Source organism: Eublepharis macularius, chromosome 16 (genome assembly GCF_028583425.1).
Source record: "Eublepharis macularius isolate TG4126 chromosome 16, MPM_Emac_v1.0, whole genome shotgun sequence".
NCBI lineage: Eukaryota > Metazoa > Chordata > Lepidosauria > Squamata > Eublepharidae > Eublepharis > Eublepharis macularius.
Genome location: NC_072805.1, coordinates 22,127,962 through 22,145,690, shown reverse-complemented (window position 1 = coordinate 22,145,690; position 17,729 = coordinate 22,127,962). Strand labels below are relative to the sequence as shown.

Sequence of the window (17,729 nt, the reverse complement as noted above, 5' to 3'; positions counted from 1 at the left end):
CCCTTCATTTTTTTTAAAGTTTCTAGCTCTTATGCTGTGAAATACAGCTGCCAGGTTTGTTCCAACAGGGCTCCTGTGTCATGAATTGCTGTATGATAATCAGGAATTCAGCAGATGGGAGTAATGGGGAAAGCACTGCCTGCTGAATTTACAAGAGATGCACAGCTGAGCAAGACACAGGAACCTTATCAGAAAAGAACTAGCAAGAATGCAACCAGGAAAATATATTTGAAAATGTTGCAACAGACATCTGAGGAGGTGACCTCTGACTCACGAAAGCTCATATTGAAATAAATGTTGTTAGTCTTTATGGTGCCACCAGATTTTGGCTTTATTTGGAACAATAGACTATTACTGCTACCCCTCTGGAAGACCATATATGTGTCCAGGGCTGAATAAAATTCCCAATGGATAAGGAGGAGCAGGGATTCAGGCTAGCACATACCAAAGTGCCCCCCCCCCAACACTGTAACTTGTTAACCCTGTTTAAGAGGGACATGTTGCTAGTTGCTCTCTGTCTCTATTTTGCCTTTGGAGACTGCTGTTTGAAAACTGTATTTGTGCAAATTGCTAGGGGATGAATCCATCGCTTCTCCCTTCCCATTGCAGATCCCTGTTATGGCATTCCTCAGGGCCCCCGATGCCACAGGAGCAGTATTTTGTGAAGGGTGGTGGGCCACAGTGGGAGGGGGGAGGCAGGAAAATTCTATTCCTCTGATGGAAAATGTAGTCTGGAGCCAACCCTAGAGGTTGTCCGGTTTCAGCCCTCTTGTTGTCCAGATCCCCAGAAGTTAAATTTGTGACATGCATCTTTCCTCTGATAAGCGTGTGTGGAAATGCACATACATAAACATCGAGGCACCATGCCATGCTGCTCTCTGTGTGCTGCTCTCTGTGGCACAGCTTGAGAAGTTCATTTGGAACTGTTGATTACATATAATCGGACAAATAAGGGTCCGTTCCCCCTGCCAGGGTGCCTTTCTCCAACTGAACAAACACTCTCCTCGCTTTTAAATTGTCGCAGGACGGGCACGGTAAATGAATAAATCCTGCAACGTGCTGAAGAGAGCTTTCATCAATGTGTCCATGGTTGGAAGGCAGCGCTTCATCATGGGAGCATCATGGGAGCGTTCCAAGTAGTGATCACGTTTTCACTCGTGAAATGTTGAATGGTGGGACGTTCCAGGAGCAGGATTTTCTGGCTCGTTTTCCTGGTTTGGAGTGCTGGGGGCAGGGCTTTTCTTCAGCAGGAACGCAGTGGAACGGAGTTCCGGAACCTCTTGAAAATGGTCACGTGGCTGGTGGCCCCGCCCCCTGCTCTCCAGACAAAGGGGAGTTGAGATTGCCCTCGCGCGGAGGGCAATCTCAACTCCCCTCTGTCTGGAGATCAGGGGGCGGGGCCACCAGCCATGTGACCATTTTCTCTGAGGGCAACCCACTGAGTTCCACCACTTCTTTTCCCAGAAAAAAAGCCCTGGCTGGGGGTGTACGGTGTTGTCATAATATCGATCCAGTGACAAGTAGGAATGGAAGCAGTGTAGTGGTTAGAGTGTTGCACTAGGATCTGGGAGATCCAGGCTCAGATCTCCTTCTCTGCCATGGAAGCTGGCTGGTGACCTTCAGCCAGTCAGTCTCTCCTGACTTAACCATCAGATCAGCACTTTCTTCCACTCAGAAAGCACTTTTTTTTCTAGCCAGCTCCCAAATACTCTCTCTCTCATTCTTTTTAAAAAACGCTACCACAAGTTTTCCCAAGGGCTGTGCAACGCCTGTTTTAGTAGCTTGGAGTAACCCCAACTCATACATCTGGTGACTGATTAGGTTAAACTGTCCATGAACCTCTGTTAGGGTCTGCACCAGTCCCCGATGTGGCACCTAGTGATGTCATAGCCCCACTACTGGGTTTCTTGTTATACACTTCCTTCTTCCCCAAAGCAAACAGCCAGTCTTTGCTAGTTTCCTCCATTGGAGCAAGAGGTTCTTCAGAAAGAGGCCAGGAGGCATCACATTTAGGTCTACAGGGAGCACCCACTTGGTCACAGCTGTCTCCAATATCCATCATAGGAGGTCACTTGGTTTGGAACCTCCCAACATTTTGAGATTGGTTCCATCACCCATGATGGTCTTTGGAATTGCTCCCTATGGCAGCCATTTGGTGGTTGCTTCTATCTATCTATCTGTCCGTCCTCAGTGAGACAGACTATAAATAACGCAAATAATAATAATATATTGTGCTTGGCCATACTAGGGTTGCCAGTGGGGCTCTTTGCTCCAGCCGGGGTAAAAATTGGGGTGGCAAACGGATGTAATGCAATGTCGCTTTGGCACTTCTGGTTGTACCCAAAAGTGACATTACAGTACTCTAGGAATTTACTAATCTCTGTGGCAAAGACCACAGAGATCTGGGAGATTCCTAGAGTGTCGTGTTGTCATTTCTTGGTACAACTGAACGTGTTACTGTAACATCGTGCAGCGTTGCTTCTCGTCCCTCCTTTTCTGCTTCTGCTGGAGCAAAGAATGGTAGTAGTGGTTGGGAGCTAGGGCTAAGAGATTACCTGCCATAATGGGCAATCTGGTAAGCGTAGGAGCAACTGTTTTGTGGTAGCACTAGTAGAAGGATTGAGGGGTGGGGATGGCATGTGACATTGATGATGCCGACAGTATTATGTCTCTTCCAGGTACAACCATAGTACTTCCGGTGATTCCTAGACTACCCATTGTCACTTTCAAATCGATGTACCAGTGTAGAGGCTTGAGCCTTTTCCCCCTTTATTTTTCTCCTGCCACTACTCCGAATTGCAGTGGGCAGTAAGGAGCATTACTGGCAGATTGCTTGCCATAAGTAGGCACCAAGTCAGCCTAGGTAGTGCACATACCTATTCTCAAAACTTCAGAAGTGCCCACAGCTTCAGCAAGGTTGGGACTCTTGCACGAAATGCCTGTGAACTCCACCCCTGTTTCTGCAGTCCCAAGAAGACATCTAAAATAAGGCATTTGATGGCTCCCTGGTGGCCTCTTTATGACTTTCACCCAACATTCAGCTGAGCAAACTACAAATTGGGCAGGCTTCAAACAGTTCTGGCTATCAAAGAACCAATAAGCAGACCGTATAGCCCTCCATTAAATGCCAGATCCATCAAATAGCCCTCCAGAGAGGGAAACATTTTGCATAATCAAGCTTTATGTGTACAACAGAGCTACCGTTTCAGAGGCCAGACCTTGATGTACATGGAACGCCACCCACGCAGGGACACCCACAGGTATTATTACCTTAGTATCACTTCTGTGACGGTGGAACTTGGAAACCAGCTTCCTACGCAACAGGGTTCACAGTCCCCTAGCAGCAATTTATGGTTACCCAGGAACTATGGAAGTAAAGATAAAGCCAATTTTATTTTTTTCCCTCTTTTGGTTGTGCATGGAACAGAAAAATCGGAATGACTGTATTCCTCCCCTCACCCGCCCCGACAATGAAGCTAATTAAATGGGGTTGTCAGTCATCCATGTCTGCCATGAAAACGGCTTACTTGATGTCAGGAGAGTGTTTAATACACCCTTCCCACTTGCAAAGGCATACATCTTGTCCAGAATACCAGGTCTAGCCCACCCACCAGGCAATCACCTAGGATGCCAGCGCTGGGGGTGTGGGCACCAAAGGAGAGAAGGCCATAGGCCGCCTCGGGGGGCCAGGGTGCAGGGCATAAAGAGGGAACCAAACCAGCACACGCTCTATGCTCATGCCTAGCCTACTCAAAAGTAAGTCCCACTATGTTCAGTGGGATTTACTCCCAGGTAATCATGCTTAGGATTGCAGACCTTGGAATGAGCCAGTTGAATATTCCTCCTTATGCATGTGTATATATGTTGAATGGGGCGAGGAGGGGAGATACCAAAGGCATAGTTTGCCTAGGGCACTAATACTAGAGTTTTTTTCTTGTTGGGGAGAATCAAATCTAAGGTCAATCGGAAGCTGATTCTGAATGGGTCCCTCCACCAAGAGCACCATGTCCCCAAATTTAAAGTGAGCTTCTCCATAACATTGTACTCGGGGCTTTTTTTCTGGGAAAAGAGGTGGTGGAACTCAGTGGGGGTGCCAGCACAGGGGGCAACTCCTGGCGGGAGGTGGCATCCCTGGTACCACATGCACATGCGCAAAGTGCGCAGACGTTCCCGGGACCACGCAATGACATCACTTTGGGTCAGCTGGTACAAGGGCGGGGGGGTTAAAGTTTAAATTGCCCTCGGCGAAAATGGTCACATGGTTGGTGGCCCTGGCCCCGATCTCCAGACAGAGGGGAGTTTAGATCGCCCTCCGTGCCACGGCACGGAGGGCAATCTAAACTCTCCTCTGTCTGGAGATCAGGGGGCGGGGCCACCAGCCATGTGGCCATTTTCAAGAGGTGCCAGAACTCCATTCCACCACGTTCCGGCTGAAAAAAAGCCCGGATTGTACTCATTCTAAGCATGGTCCTCCTGATTTTTGATTCTTTGAGACAGATCAAAGGAAAACCTCTTTGTAGAGGCTCTGCCCCCGTTCAATAGCGGAAGAAAGTTTTAGCTCATTCTTCCCTCAAATTAATAATAATAACTGCACTTTTATACCGCTCTTCTAGACAGATTAGTGCCCCACTTAGAGCAGTGAATGAGGTCACTGTACTATCATCTCCACAATACAGCTGGGGCTGAGAGGAGTGGCTTACCCAAGTTAAGCCATTTGCAATCCAGCCACTTAACCACTAAGCACCTCCTTTCGTCACCATCACCACCCCTTTAGTGGTTTATGGTTTTTTTTTGCTTTTCACAGTTGAGCTGCAGCGCAGCTTTATCTGGGAACTGAACGGGAGGGCTTATGGGCCACTGGAAAGTGCAGTTCTTATTGCGTTGGTGTTTCTGCTCTGATGCCATGGATGGAAATGGGCACGGGAGATGGCAACAGCAGTGAGTGGGTAGAGATGGGGCATATTGTGTTCTGCTTGCCTCTTTCCATGCTGCTGATGATTCCATATCAGGGATGTGGTTTTGTGCCTCCAGGTGGAAGCAGCTCAATTAGTCTGAATTAATTAGGGAAAGAAATATGACAGCTACTAATACTGTTATTTTTATATGTGCTGTTTAATGGTTTAGTAGTGGGTATGGTTCAAAAAAATAGCTCTTTATGTTAATCAACATTCCCAATTAAAACTGTTTGAAAAACCCAAGCAAGACAGACGGCCGTTGAGCAAATTTTGGCCCAGACTCCATTTTAGGTGAAATTTGGTGTGAACCTTATGTACTGATCAATGAAGCCATGTAACAGACAATCCATTTTAACATCTTTGTGTGCGTATTTCTCTCCAGACAGCACAAACAGTTCTACTTGTGGTTGCCGTGTTCCTGATCTCCTGGCTACCTCACCACATCATCACCATGTGGGTAGAGTTTGGGCGTTTCCCATTGAACAATTTCTCCTTTACCTTCCGTATAATATCCCACTGCTTAGCCTACGGGAACTCCTGCATCAACCCGATCATCTACGCTTTCTTGTCCGAGAATTTCCGCAAAGCCTGCCGGCAAGTCTTCGCTTGCAAGCTTCTCCTTCAGCCAGCCCCTAAAGAGAAGTTGGTGAGGATTCGTATGGAGAACTTTTCCACCACTCATTCGACAATTAATGCCTGAAGAGGAACTGGAACAAGAAAGGGTTATCAGGAGGATCAAACAGAAGAGAATGAGAAGGTGTGGAGAAACTCCCCACACCCAAATTGAACTGTTTAGGAAAAGCAGACTTGATCTGGACAGCCTCTTGTGTTGATTATGGACTTGTAGACCATCCATTCGCCATTGCCAATGTTGGTTAGCCAGTTGTACACAGCTGGCCCGGTAGTAACTTGAGAGCATTCTGAGGTGTTTCTGATGTCCAAAGAAAGAGAAGCCACCTGAGTTGCTACATGAGGAGACTGAGGGCCAAGCTACAAGTGACGCCTGACACAGGTTGGACACTTGTCAGCTTCCCTCAAGTTTTGATGGGAAGTGTAGGCATCCTGGTCTTGCAGCTTGGCTCTCCGACTGCTGTCCAACAGACTTTTCAACTGTCACTTGTCCAACATTCCGCCAAGCTGCCTACATTTCCCATCAAAACTTGAGGGAAGCTGACAAGTGTCCAACTAGTGTCAGGCGTCACTTGTAGTTTGGCCCTGAGATGCAAGAGTTAACAGATAGTTGTAAAGACTAATAACAAAATATATCCATGTGTGAAATGGGTCAATTCGCAGAGACAACAAGTATGGGAGAGTGGGGGGGATGGGAAAGGATACCGCTGAAAGCTGAAAAGTGTTTCTTCAAATTACTGCCAAGGGCCTTCTGAAGTGAGGTCTACCTTCAGCACTAACAACCCATATTATTGTGTTGGTTGAAAGCATTGTTGATTTCCAGCATCTAGATCTGTATGTCATATATGTTGAAAACAAATCAAATTGTGTCCTTTGGAAAGCTGGATCTGGAATCCTCCAGCTGCAAACTGAGCATTCCTATATTTATCCAAATGGAAGACAAATCTGGATGTAAACAGGGCTAGTCTTAGAGGCAAACTACGCCTGACACAGGTTGGACACTTGTCAGCTTCCCTCAAGTTTTGATGGGAAATAGAGGCAGCTTGGCGGAATGTTGGACAAGTGACAGTTGAAAAGTCCATTGGACAGCAGTCGGAGAGCGAATCTGCGAGACCAGGATGCCTACATTTCCCATCAAAACTTGAGGGAAGCTGACAAGTGTCCAACTAGTGTCAGGCGTCACTTGTAGTTTGGCTCTTAGCCATGGGGCATCTGAGGCAGCTGACCTGGGCCCTGCACTGGGGGGTGGTGCTGGGTCTCGGGAGCCCCTACGACTGTACAGTTGATCCCCCCTGCTGCCAGAGAATCAGGTGGCACGGGGGACAGGGGAGTCGGGGACAGGGACCAATAAACTTTAGGGCAATTGCAAGATCCCCCAGATGCCAGCTGATCACATTCCCATGCTGCCTAAGTGATTCTGAAGCCCCAGAACCACCGAAATTACTCTGGATATAACATGAACCCCCTAAAAATGTTGTATGCAAAAAGATTTGTCTTTCTGGTACATGCTTGTAATTTGTATGTGAATGTACAATAACCCCCTTTTTTCTTGATGGTGTACCCTGAAAAAAATGGCCTTCTTCTGGGGTAAATACAATACTTGTATGAGGGCCCAGTCTCGGGGAGAACCCTCAAGCGCTTAAAATCTCTTTCTACCCACTTCTCTAGCTTTTGCTCTTTCAAGAAGCATTGGTTCTTAATACTTACAAGAGCATTTTCACACCCATGTCAGTGACAGCCCATCTGAATTCAGCTCGTGTGCTCACATGGAGACTCTCGCAGTAAAGGATTAATAATTGTAATAAAGCATGTTGTAAAAACATTTTTAAGTGAAAGAGAGATCAATGTAGGGATCTCATTCCTCTGGTGGGGGCAGGAGATTCCCTGCTCCCAGCCTCCACACACTCCACCTCTCATCTGGCGGGGTGGGGGGCGGGAAGATGCAAGGAATGGGCCTGGGAACCCCCATAGCACTAAGGCACCTGCCGGAGCTGGGCAAACTCCTGGGGATTTGCACCCTTGCCTACTTATCCACCGACAATCGGCAGGAGGTGGTAAGCCCCCCGGAGTTCACCCACCACCAGCAGGCACCCCAGGAGCATGACGATGTCATTCCCAGAAGCGTTGTTGTCGTGCTGGCTGCTTAAGCATTCCTGCACTTCTTTTGGGGCCAATTTTGGGCCCCAAATGGGCTGAATCAGCCCCACATGGAGCGTGGGAGCACTCCCATAGTTGGCGGAACGACTTCAATTACGGGAGTGACATCATTGCGCAGGTGCTGGAGCGTGCACATGCTTTGTGCACAAAGAGTTGCATGCTGCTGGCACGAGGCAAGTGCCAGGTGCCCCCCTCCCACTGGGAGGCTATAGGGACATGGCAACCCTACGTAGCATGCTCCCATGTGCTCCAGAGCACTTTCTTGTTGCTCCAGAAATGATGTCACTCCCAGTGCAACAAGGACGCGAAGGCCCCTGTGCGGATCTGATTTGATAAAAATCGGCCCCGACCTAGTGGTGCAAGTCCTCCCAATGCATGTGTCTCCCCTAAACCCTCCCGTAACTTGCTTTGGGACCTTATTGGGAAGCAAGGTGGGGTATAAATGAAGTAAATAAATGAAGATTTTAAAAGAAGAACTGATCATAAGAAAGTGGACACTTTTCTCTGGGCTTTTCCTTAGATCGATTTTTTAAAAAAAAGGTTGGTCAGTGTACTGGTGAACTAGGGATCAAGAATTGCTAAATTGCTATATAAATTGCTATATAAATTGAATGTTATTATTATACTGTTGTGACTAGCCCCAAGTCCACTTGTGGGGAGGACAGGCAAAAATCTAATAAATCAAATTACTTAAATTAAAGTATTGGATCCCACCCCCAAAAGATACTTTAATGATCAAGAGGTTTGATATTTATGCAAATTACAAAAACAAACTAGTTGTTATTGTGCTTTAAAATGCTGTAATAACAATAACAATAACAACATTCAATTTATATACCACCCTTCAGGACAACTTAACACCCAGAGTGATTTATAAAGTGTGTTGTTATTATCCTCATGACAATCGCCCTATGAGGTTGGTAGAGATGAGAGAGCTCTGAGAGAGCTGTGACTGACCCAAGGTCACCCAGCTGGCTTCAAGCGGAGGAGTGGGGAATCAAACCCGGTTCTCCAGATTAGAGTCCTGCCACTCTTAACCACTACACCAAACTGGCTCTCTACACCAAACTAGTTTTTGTGTAGAGAATGTTGAGTTTTACCATAGAGTTTCTGCAATTGCTCAAGCTACCCATTGTCACTTTCTGGTTGTACACAAAAGTATACACAAAAGTGATGTAATAACGTCGGCCAACAGGCCACCCCTCAGCATCAAGCCTAGTATCATGACAATTTGGCTTCAGTAGCTGCATGGAGTAATAGCCACAGAGTTTCAGATGAATCCAGTGACACAGTGACATCATGGCTGTTTCCACGCGGCTTACCTTCTTCCAGAAAACAGTGTCTTTGCGTGTGAAATTGCACTAGGAAGATGCTGTCTTCCACCATAACAGCGTCTTCTCATGCGATTTCGCGCGATAACAGCGTCTTTGCACGTGATGATGCTGTTTTCCGGAAGAAGGTAAGCCGTGTGGAAACGGCCCATTTCTGGATATCCAGCCTGATGTCATCACATCATCAAGCACCATGCCCTGAGTCTCCGCCCTTAAAGTCTCTCAGCGAGATAGAATTAAGGATCGATTAAGGCACCTGTGTCAGGGAACCTTATTGTTTTCCAGTCAGCTTCTTTTCCATCATGTGATTTTTGCCATTTGTAGTTGTAGTTTGTCATTTTTGCCATTTGTTTGTAGTTTGTCAAGTTTGCCATTTGTATTGTAGTTTATCTTGTATTAATTCTGCTCCCATTTTTAATAACTTTTCTCTTGCTTACTTAACTGTTATCGTGTTTGATAAATATTTTTTTCTGCTTACTCTCCATGCTGTGTATTTAGCCGTACAACATGTCACGCCCTGACCAAACAGGACGTTGCCAGGAGGCGACAGAAAAGGTGCCCTGGGCATTCCCCAGTCAAGACCCAAAACCAGAGTGGTGGCAGCCGGTAAAGGCCCTTGTCTGCTCTAGGGCTGAAGAGGGAAGGAGGGTGTATGCAGGACTCTAAAGGTCCTTGGAAGGGACTCCTTGTCCACAGCAAGGTCCTGTGAGGCCCCACTTCTTCCTACAATACTGGGAATAAAGTTTCCTAGGTTCAAAAAGGACTGCTGAGGGAGGGGAAAGGAACCTACAAAAGGCAAGTGTTGAGCCAAGAAGTTCAACAATTTTTGTTTGACCCTCACACAGTTCTCGTGTGGATTTGACCCACGGTTAATATGCTTTCGTTAGTATGGAACTATTCACTACACATTATTCCTCTAAGGCTTTTTTTAAAAAAAATCTTTTTATATCCCACCTTTCTTTCTAATGGGGACCCAAAGCAGCTTACATCATTCTCCCCTCCTCCATTTATCCTCACAACAACCCTGTGAGGTAGGTTAGGCTGAGTGTGTGTGATTGGCTCAAGGTCACCCAGTGAGCTTTTATGGGAATGTGGGGATTTGAACCTGGGTCTCCTACATCCTTGTCCAATACTCTAACCATTTCACCACACTATCTTTAATTTTAAAAGACTTGTTTTTAAAAAGATAAATATAATATTTTAGATATACCATTTAGTATTTATTATAGGCATACATAATGTAATTTAAAATTACAAATTTAAATGTGTACATTAAAATTTTAATTAAAAGTTTAAATCATAAAACAAAATTAACCAGTGATCAAAAAACACCCGAGCTGCAACTGTTCAGTTCTCCCTGTCTGGAGATGCCAGCGCAGCTAAAGTAATGGGCGGGAGACGGGACTTTGCTCAGCTGATAGGTTTGCTCCTGCAGGGCTAGGGGACAAGAACTCTCTCCTGCCCTAAGTAACAAATTATGACATAATTATTATTATTTTTTTAAAGGTAAGCTACTACCTACATAGTGGCTTTCATGACTTTGTGGAATATTTAACATTGGTCATGTCGTAGATGACCAATTCACAATACCTGACTTGGCAATTGACTGAGGGACCAATCTTATCTTCTCCGGTTTGCCACCTTCCGTTGAACTGTACCCTCCACTCATCCCAGTTTAATCCAAACAGTATCTGTGAAAAATGCAAGGCCAGGGGTCCCCAACCTTTTGAGCCTGCAGGCACCTTTGGAATTCTGACACTGGATGGCGGTGCAACCACAAAACGGCTGCCACAAGAGGCGGAGCCAACCACAAAATCTCAGGGAGTGAGGTCATGCATAACTCTCATAGCAACTCTTCAACATTTCACACAGAAGCTTTGTTTAATAGGATGTCTTTGAAAAGGAACATATTACTAAAAATTCCATCACAGCTTATCTTCAGTCATTCAGTGACGATCCTTGTGCTATGGTGACAGATGCTGTCTTAAAAATCGGCACAAGCAACCAGATCTCCAATGGCCAATCAAAAGCCCTGATGGGCTAAAGCCTCACCCATTTTCTAAAAACACTTCATGGCCTCCAGAAAAGGTGTCCACGGGGACCATGGTGGACACGTGTACCACATTGAGGAACCCTGTGCTAGGCTTTCTACGTACTTAGGAAGAGCTGAAGAAAATTTCTTGGACTGAACCAGCTGGTAGGAAAAAAAGGCTGCCCCCACTTTGACCTGCAAAAAAGATTATGCTGGGCATTATGGGACATGCATGAACAAAAGTTGTGTGGGGTGGGGGCTGTAGTATAGAGGGTTGCTGGGAGAAAAACCCAGTCTGTTCTTTGATACACTCCATCATTTCCAAGTGCATTTAGGATGTTCCTGTTTTTGCACAGGCTTCGTTCCCCATTGCTGAAGGTTCTTCTCTGCATCCTATACAAGGTATTCATCCATTCTGCAACAGCCTGTCTTGCTAGGATGCCTGAACCTCCCCGCCAAGCACTTTTATCTGCATCCCTTCGCCTCCCTGACAGTGCCTAAGCTCTGTGACAGGTGAAGAAAAAGAGGCGTGTTCCTGTCGCTCCTTCTGCCTCCCCATGCCTGGAAGTCAGAGGAACCCCTTAGCTTAATACTCCTGGCAAGACTACCTCTTCCCGGGTTCCAGAGTTGGTACGTTCACAAGCAAAAGGCAACCGAGATAAGAAAATAATCTCTTTATTAAAGAAGTCAATTCAGGTCTTTTAACTCTGAAGCATATAAAATAAGAACGTCTATCTTAGCAAGATGTTACTTGGGAGCCTGTTGCTTACACTGCGTGCTCCTAATGTCAGCTGGGCAGAGTATTCTTGAGGCTCCCTTAACGCTAATGTTTGCCCTTATACTCCTCTATGGTCTCCCAAAAGAGAAGCTAGCAGGATCCGAAAGAAGGGTCAGGTGGCTTGAAAGCTCTTTGCCAGATCTTAGGCCAATTATAGGCCCTGGGCCTGCTTCAGTCGATCAGGGGATCAGACTGGTACTTTTTCAGAGCTGTCTTTTGGTTGCTTGCTATTTTCCCCTCCCAGCTCTGAAATCAGGCTGTTAACACTCTCTGGTGGGAATGGCCTTGACTAATTAGACGGAAAGAACATCTTCCAGCCCAGGTTGCATGCAGGACTGAGGACTGAGTTGTTGCTATTAGCTCTTTCTGCACCAGAACCCCATGGCATCACAATTGCAATGATCTCAAAACAGAGGTTTGATGTTTCTCGAGGCAACATTTTCAACCAGAAACCTCACCAAAATGGTCTGCAGTTGCAACAAATGAAGTGGCAGGTTGTAGTCTGTACGGTAGGGCTACCGTTTTTATGCATGCCCACGTGCTCAAGATATGCATATGCGCAAAAGGTAAAATCCTGCTTGGCCAAGTCAGATTTAACTTCTAGAGATCCAGGGTAAAGAGGACTGAAATAACAACTTATCAATTTTTAAAAAAAATGTATCTCCAAAGTCTCCCCCTTCAAAGAGTGCTGGTTTAGGTTTAAGAGGTAGATAGGGATGGCAAGTTTGCCATGACAAAGTCTTGAGATCTCTGGAAGATCAGGAGTTTGACTACTAGACATAAGTATGCAGGGGAAAGACAGCAGAGGAAGGGAACAAACTGAACACCAAGCAAGAGTGAAGAATGGAGGATGACTCAGAAAAAGCCATGCCACATACTTAGGCTTTGTTTTGAGTCAGGATTAAGTCCAACGAGATTTACAGGTGATCCTTCCAAGTGCTCATCTGTCTCTTTGTTTAAAGGCATTGCTTATATAGCCTGCTGTTGTTTAATACTGATATGCTTTGAACTTCCAGACAAAAATTCAAGGTTTTCCCCTCCACGCCAAAAAGCTATGGTTGTGTATAACTGAAGCCATGGGCTGTAGACTTCTGCTATGTCATATTGCTGCTGTCAACATGAGAAGTACCGCGCTATTTTTAATCTGAATGGAAAGGTCTTTTGTTTGATTGTGTAAATTAGTAACCACCGCTTTAAAAACACGCCATGCTTCAGCTTGAAAAGTGCTGTCATCCTCTGGCTGAGCAATTGGTTTTATTAAAACTCTTCTGCCTAATTTAACTATACTGCAAACATTTGAGTGATACAGAATTATTTGTTGGCTTAGTTTTTTTAAAAAAAAGCAAAATTGGAAGCATTTGGAACACAGTGAGAAGGGTGTTTATCTAGCTGCATTAAGTGATGGCTGGAACAAAGGAAATAGAACAGAACAATCTAGGAAAGGGAAGTGTTAATTAAAGTGTGAGAGACTGGTAGTACCATTAATGTGCTGGATTTATGCTACAGTCCACTGTGAACATGGTTATTTTGAAAGGTCTTTAAAGCCACTTCCATTAAAATTGTTATGACACACATTGCTGAAACTTTTCTTTTAAACTGGAAATAATTAAAATTGTATATACAACAGCACTAACATCAAATAGAAATAACAAAGCAAATGTTATTTAAATCAAATTAAATATGGATGGACTTGTTCATCTTCAGATTGTAGTTTTAGAACAAATTTTGTTTTTAACTGATCCCACAGAATAGACAATATTTGAAGGGTATCCAGTGCTGACCTTTTTCTTTACAGTGCATAAAAGCTCGTTTTCACATTTAAGAGCCATAAAGATCCACAGAACTTAAATAATGCAATTTTTTCAGGATTGCAACATTGAGGCACACTGTGCTGCACGATCTAGACATCCAAAAGGAGCCAGTACAATACCTGGCTGCCAAAAAAAAAGGTTTGGAATATATTCTTGTATATGTAGGAGGTTTTTAAAAATTATTCAGTCTTCCTCTAAAGAGCTTGAACCAATCTCCATCTATAACCCACCCTCCCTTTTGATTCTGATTTTAAAAATTTATTTAGACATTTAAATACTTTTCTCTCCAATGGAGACTGAAAAGAGCTTAACAACATCATTCTTCCCTCCTCTATTTTATCTTCACAACAACCACCCTTTGAGGTGTTAGGCTGAGAATGTGTGATTGGCTCAAGGTCACCCAGTGAGGTGCCACGACAGAATGGTGATTGAAATCTGGGTCTCCCAGATCCCAGTCTGAATCTTTAACCATTACACCACAATGGGTCCGACTCTGATTTCAGTGGGCTTAGAATGCAGTTCCTCTGCATAGAATTGTGCTGCCAGTGAAGCACAACATTTCTATTCAGTAGAAAAAAAACCAGATTGCTATTTTAGACAAATCAAATTATTATTCAAAGATATCATTGTTGCTGAAAGTATTCACCAGGCATCAAGGTTTAGATTAAATGAGGTGTGTGTGTGTAAAGTGCCATCAAATTGCAGCCAATTTATGACAACTACTTATGGGGTTTTCAAGGCAAAACAATGGTGGTTTGCCGTTGCTTGCCTCCATGCAGCAACCCTGGACTTCCATGATACGTGGTTCCCTAAGTACTAACCAGAACTGACCCTGCTTAGCACCTGAGAGTCAACAAGATCAGGGTAGCCTGGGCTATCCATACAGGCACAGCATTCATTTAAAAACACAAGATTTAAGTGTACCCTTTTTTTTTTGGCTTCCAATTCTCCTCTCCTCCACTTATAATTTATATAATTCGTTTCATTACATTTTTCTCTGTTTCTGTGCAACCATGGCAGACCTTGCAATTCTGAAAGATGAACACCCAACAGAGTTTGAATCACTGTTCAGCCAAGAAACATTTTGGCAAGTCAGCCTCTCAGCCAAACCTATCTCATAGGATTACTGTGAAGATAAAAAGGATGGCTGTATGCATGCCATTCTGCATCACTGGATGAAAGGTAACACACGTTATAAAACAAACACAGCGCACCCCTGTAGGGCTAATAAGCAGGTGACCAAAAATTCTGAAGTTCACACTGTTATGTATGACACCTATTTATTGCACACATTGAAAAGAGTCTAGTAGCACCTTTAAGACTAACCAACTTTACTGTAGCATAAGCTTTCGAGAATCACAGTTCTCTTTGAGAGATGGTCGCATCTGGCGAAGAGAACTGAGATTCTCGAAAGCTTATGCTACAGTAAAGTTGGTTAGTCTTAAAGGTGCTACTGGACTCTTTTTGATTTTGCTACTACAGACTAATACGGCAAACTCCTCTGGACTTATTGCACACAGACACACATATATGCGCTCAAGGGGATCAATTTACAATGAAATATGGTCTTACTAAGTAATCTTGACATATGTCCAACTCCAATGTTGCACCTGTCAGTGCATGCCAAAGAAGCCCACCCATTTATAGGGCTATAGACTTGACTTTCAGACAGAATGGTTGCACAAAGATGGTTTCCTTAAACAAACCTGGAATCTAGACTCAAATCATACCAATTACTATTTACTGGGTACATAGCCCAATCCTGCTCACACTGAGCTAGTGCACTGCTGTTGAACAAGCACATATTTCACAACTGTTGGTCCCACCTTCCTATGTTAATATCACAGTTTACACAAATGTGTGTTTGTGTGAGGGGTAAAGTCTGACTCTTATAAAAATTCCCTAGCTGCCCTGGCCTATTTGGTTGCTGCTCCTCCCCTAGATTCCATGAGGCACCGAATTGCTAAATCAGACAGACGATCAGGTCCAGCATGCCACTCTCCAGCCCCTAACACAGTCCACATACAAAGGCAGCCAGCACACAGAAACATCAACCCATACAAGTTCAGCAATTCCAAGGTAGCAGATATTTACGCTTGCAACTTTATTTTGTGCTTCTTAGGTTGCATTGCCATGTCTTTGGTTGGGATTTGCTGGGTGTATGGGTGTGTTCAGATCCTCAGGTGAAATTTACAAAACATTATACTGCACCTGGGATCAGCACTGTGAGGTTACATGTTTATTCAAGAGTTATTTTAGGCACAAAGTCTTCAGTTGGACTTGGACCTCTTTTTAAGACTTCTTAACTGGAGGCTCCATGCCTGGCAGAGGAGCCTGTTTGCGAGCGGCAGTTTCTATTTTCTTGACCAGATCTACATCCCACCTGTGGGTGACAAAGCTGATCACAGTTCCCAGAAACTTACTGCCTATGCGACCAACTCTCCCCACTCGATGCAAGTAGTCATGCAATGTCAGCGGGAAGTCATAGTTGACCACCAGCTCCACTTGTGTGGTGTCCAGTCCCCGGGAGGCTATATCAGTGCATACCAGGATGTCAAATTGTCCTTTCTGGAAGGTAGTGAAGATTTTGGCTCTCATATCTGCCGGCATCCCTCCCTGCAGTCGGAGGTGTTTCACCTTGTGGTCATCCAAGATATAACCAAGCCAGTTGACGGTGCTGGCGCCATTGCAGAAAATCAGAACTGCTCCAGAGGAGGGTCCTCGATCTTTGATGAGCTGTAGCAGCTCAGACGCTTTGTCGCAGCCCTTCAGGCGCATGAATTTTTGTTCCACATGAGGCTGAAGGCGGTGCAGGTGATAGCTTGTCAGGATGCTGAAGCTGCCTAAGTCGACTACGTTGCTCAACAGATCGCCCAGCCCCTTTGGGAGGGTGGCTCCCATAGCAACCAGCTGGGTTTTTGGATCCCAGTCGTCTTTTATTTCCTTGGAGCTCATAGCAATTTGAGTATGCTGCAGCACATCTTCCACCAGGTCTACAAACGAGGGATCCAGTAAGGTGTCCACTTCATCCAGCACCAGGAAGCACATCTTCTCCAAGGACAGCATTTGCTTTCGCAAAGCTGTGCACAGCACACCCGGTGTGGTCACCAGGAGATCGGCGGGTCCGGAGCGCAGCTTCCGACGGACATCGCTGGTGCCCCGGCCTCCGCCGATCTCTTTCACTTGCAAGCCCAACCTCAGACACAAGGAAGAGGCGATGCTGTGCACCTGCCCCGCCAGCTCCCGCGACGGCAGAACCACCACAGCTCGGGGGGAGAAGATGGAAGCGTACTCTGAGAACAAACTCTGTCCCTGGACGAGCCGCTGGACCAGGGGCAGCAGATAGGCCAGGGTCTTGCCGCTGCCGGTCTCTGCAGCACACAGAGCGTTGTGCCCCCGCAGCAAGGCAGGGATGGTCCGCTTCTGCACAGCAGTGGGCTCGGAGATGGCCAGAGCCTCCTGCAGGGCGGAGGCCACCCGCGGCTCCACTCCCAGGTCCAGAAAAGAGGAGGGAACGCCGGCTTCACCCCGCTCCTGGGGCGGCTTCTGCCTCGTCCGCTCCAACTGGAAATAATCCCCCCGGGAGAGGCGATGCTTCCAGCCGTCCGAGACCAAGCACGGCCGCTCCCAGCGCCCGACCGTGAGGCCCGCGCCTTGGTTCAGCTCCTGCCGACGGCTCCGCAGCAGCAGCGTCCGCGGCCGGATGACCGGGCCGGCTGCGGCCAGGCGGGCCCTTCGCGCCGCGTTGGACTCCCGTCCCAGCCGCAGCTGCCACGCGCGGGGGATCCGGACCACGTTCTCCCCTTGCGGCGGCGCTCCGGAAGACAGCCGCGGCCAGCTGAGGGGGAACCTGCCGGGGACGCGAAGGAAGGCGGCCAGGCGCGGCCCGCAGGAGGAGAGCGCCATGAATGGGATGGGGCGCAGCCTGATGACGCAATCACCGGCGCCTGGGAGGAACGTTGGCAGGTCAACGGCAGCCTGGTGACATCACTTGCAGGGGGCGGAGCGTGGAGCATTTAAAAAAAATATTTTGGG

General features: G+C 46.2%; 2 protein-coding genes across 2 annotated transcripts in view; one reads left to right on the top strand and one right to left on the bottom strand.

Annotated features, from left to right (window-relative positions):
* LOC129343867 (galanin receptor type 1-like) overlaps positions 1–5,655 on the top strand; it is a 30,107-nt gene extending 24,452 nt beyond the window's left edge. The window contains exon 3 of the mRNA XM_055000249.1: positions 5,338–5,655. Coding sequence (XP_054856224.1) covers positions 5,338–5,655 — 318 coding nt within the window. The remainder of the gene's footprint in view (positions 1–5,337) is intronic.
* A 9,498-nt stretch (positions 5,656–15,153) lies between these two features.
* Positions 15,154–17,600, bottom strand: DDX28 (DEAD-box helicase 28). Its single transcript, XM_055000616.1, has one exon. The coding sequence runs from the start codon at positions 17,598–17,600 to the stop codon at positions 15,987–15,989; it is 1,614 nt and encodes a 537-aa protein (XP_054856591.1). The 3' UTR covers positions 15,154–15,986.
* Positions 17,601–17,729: the final 129 nt, after the last annotated feature.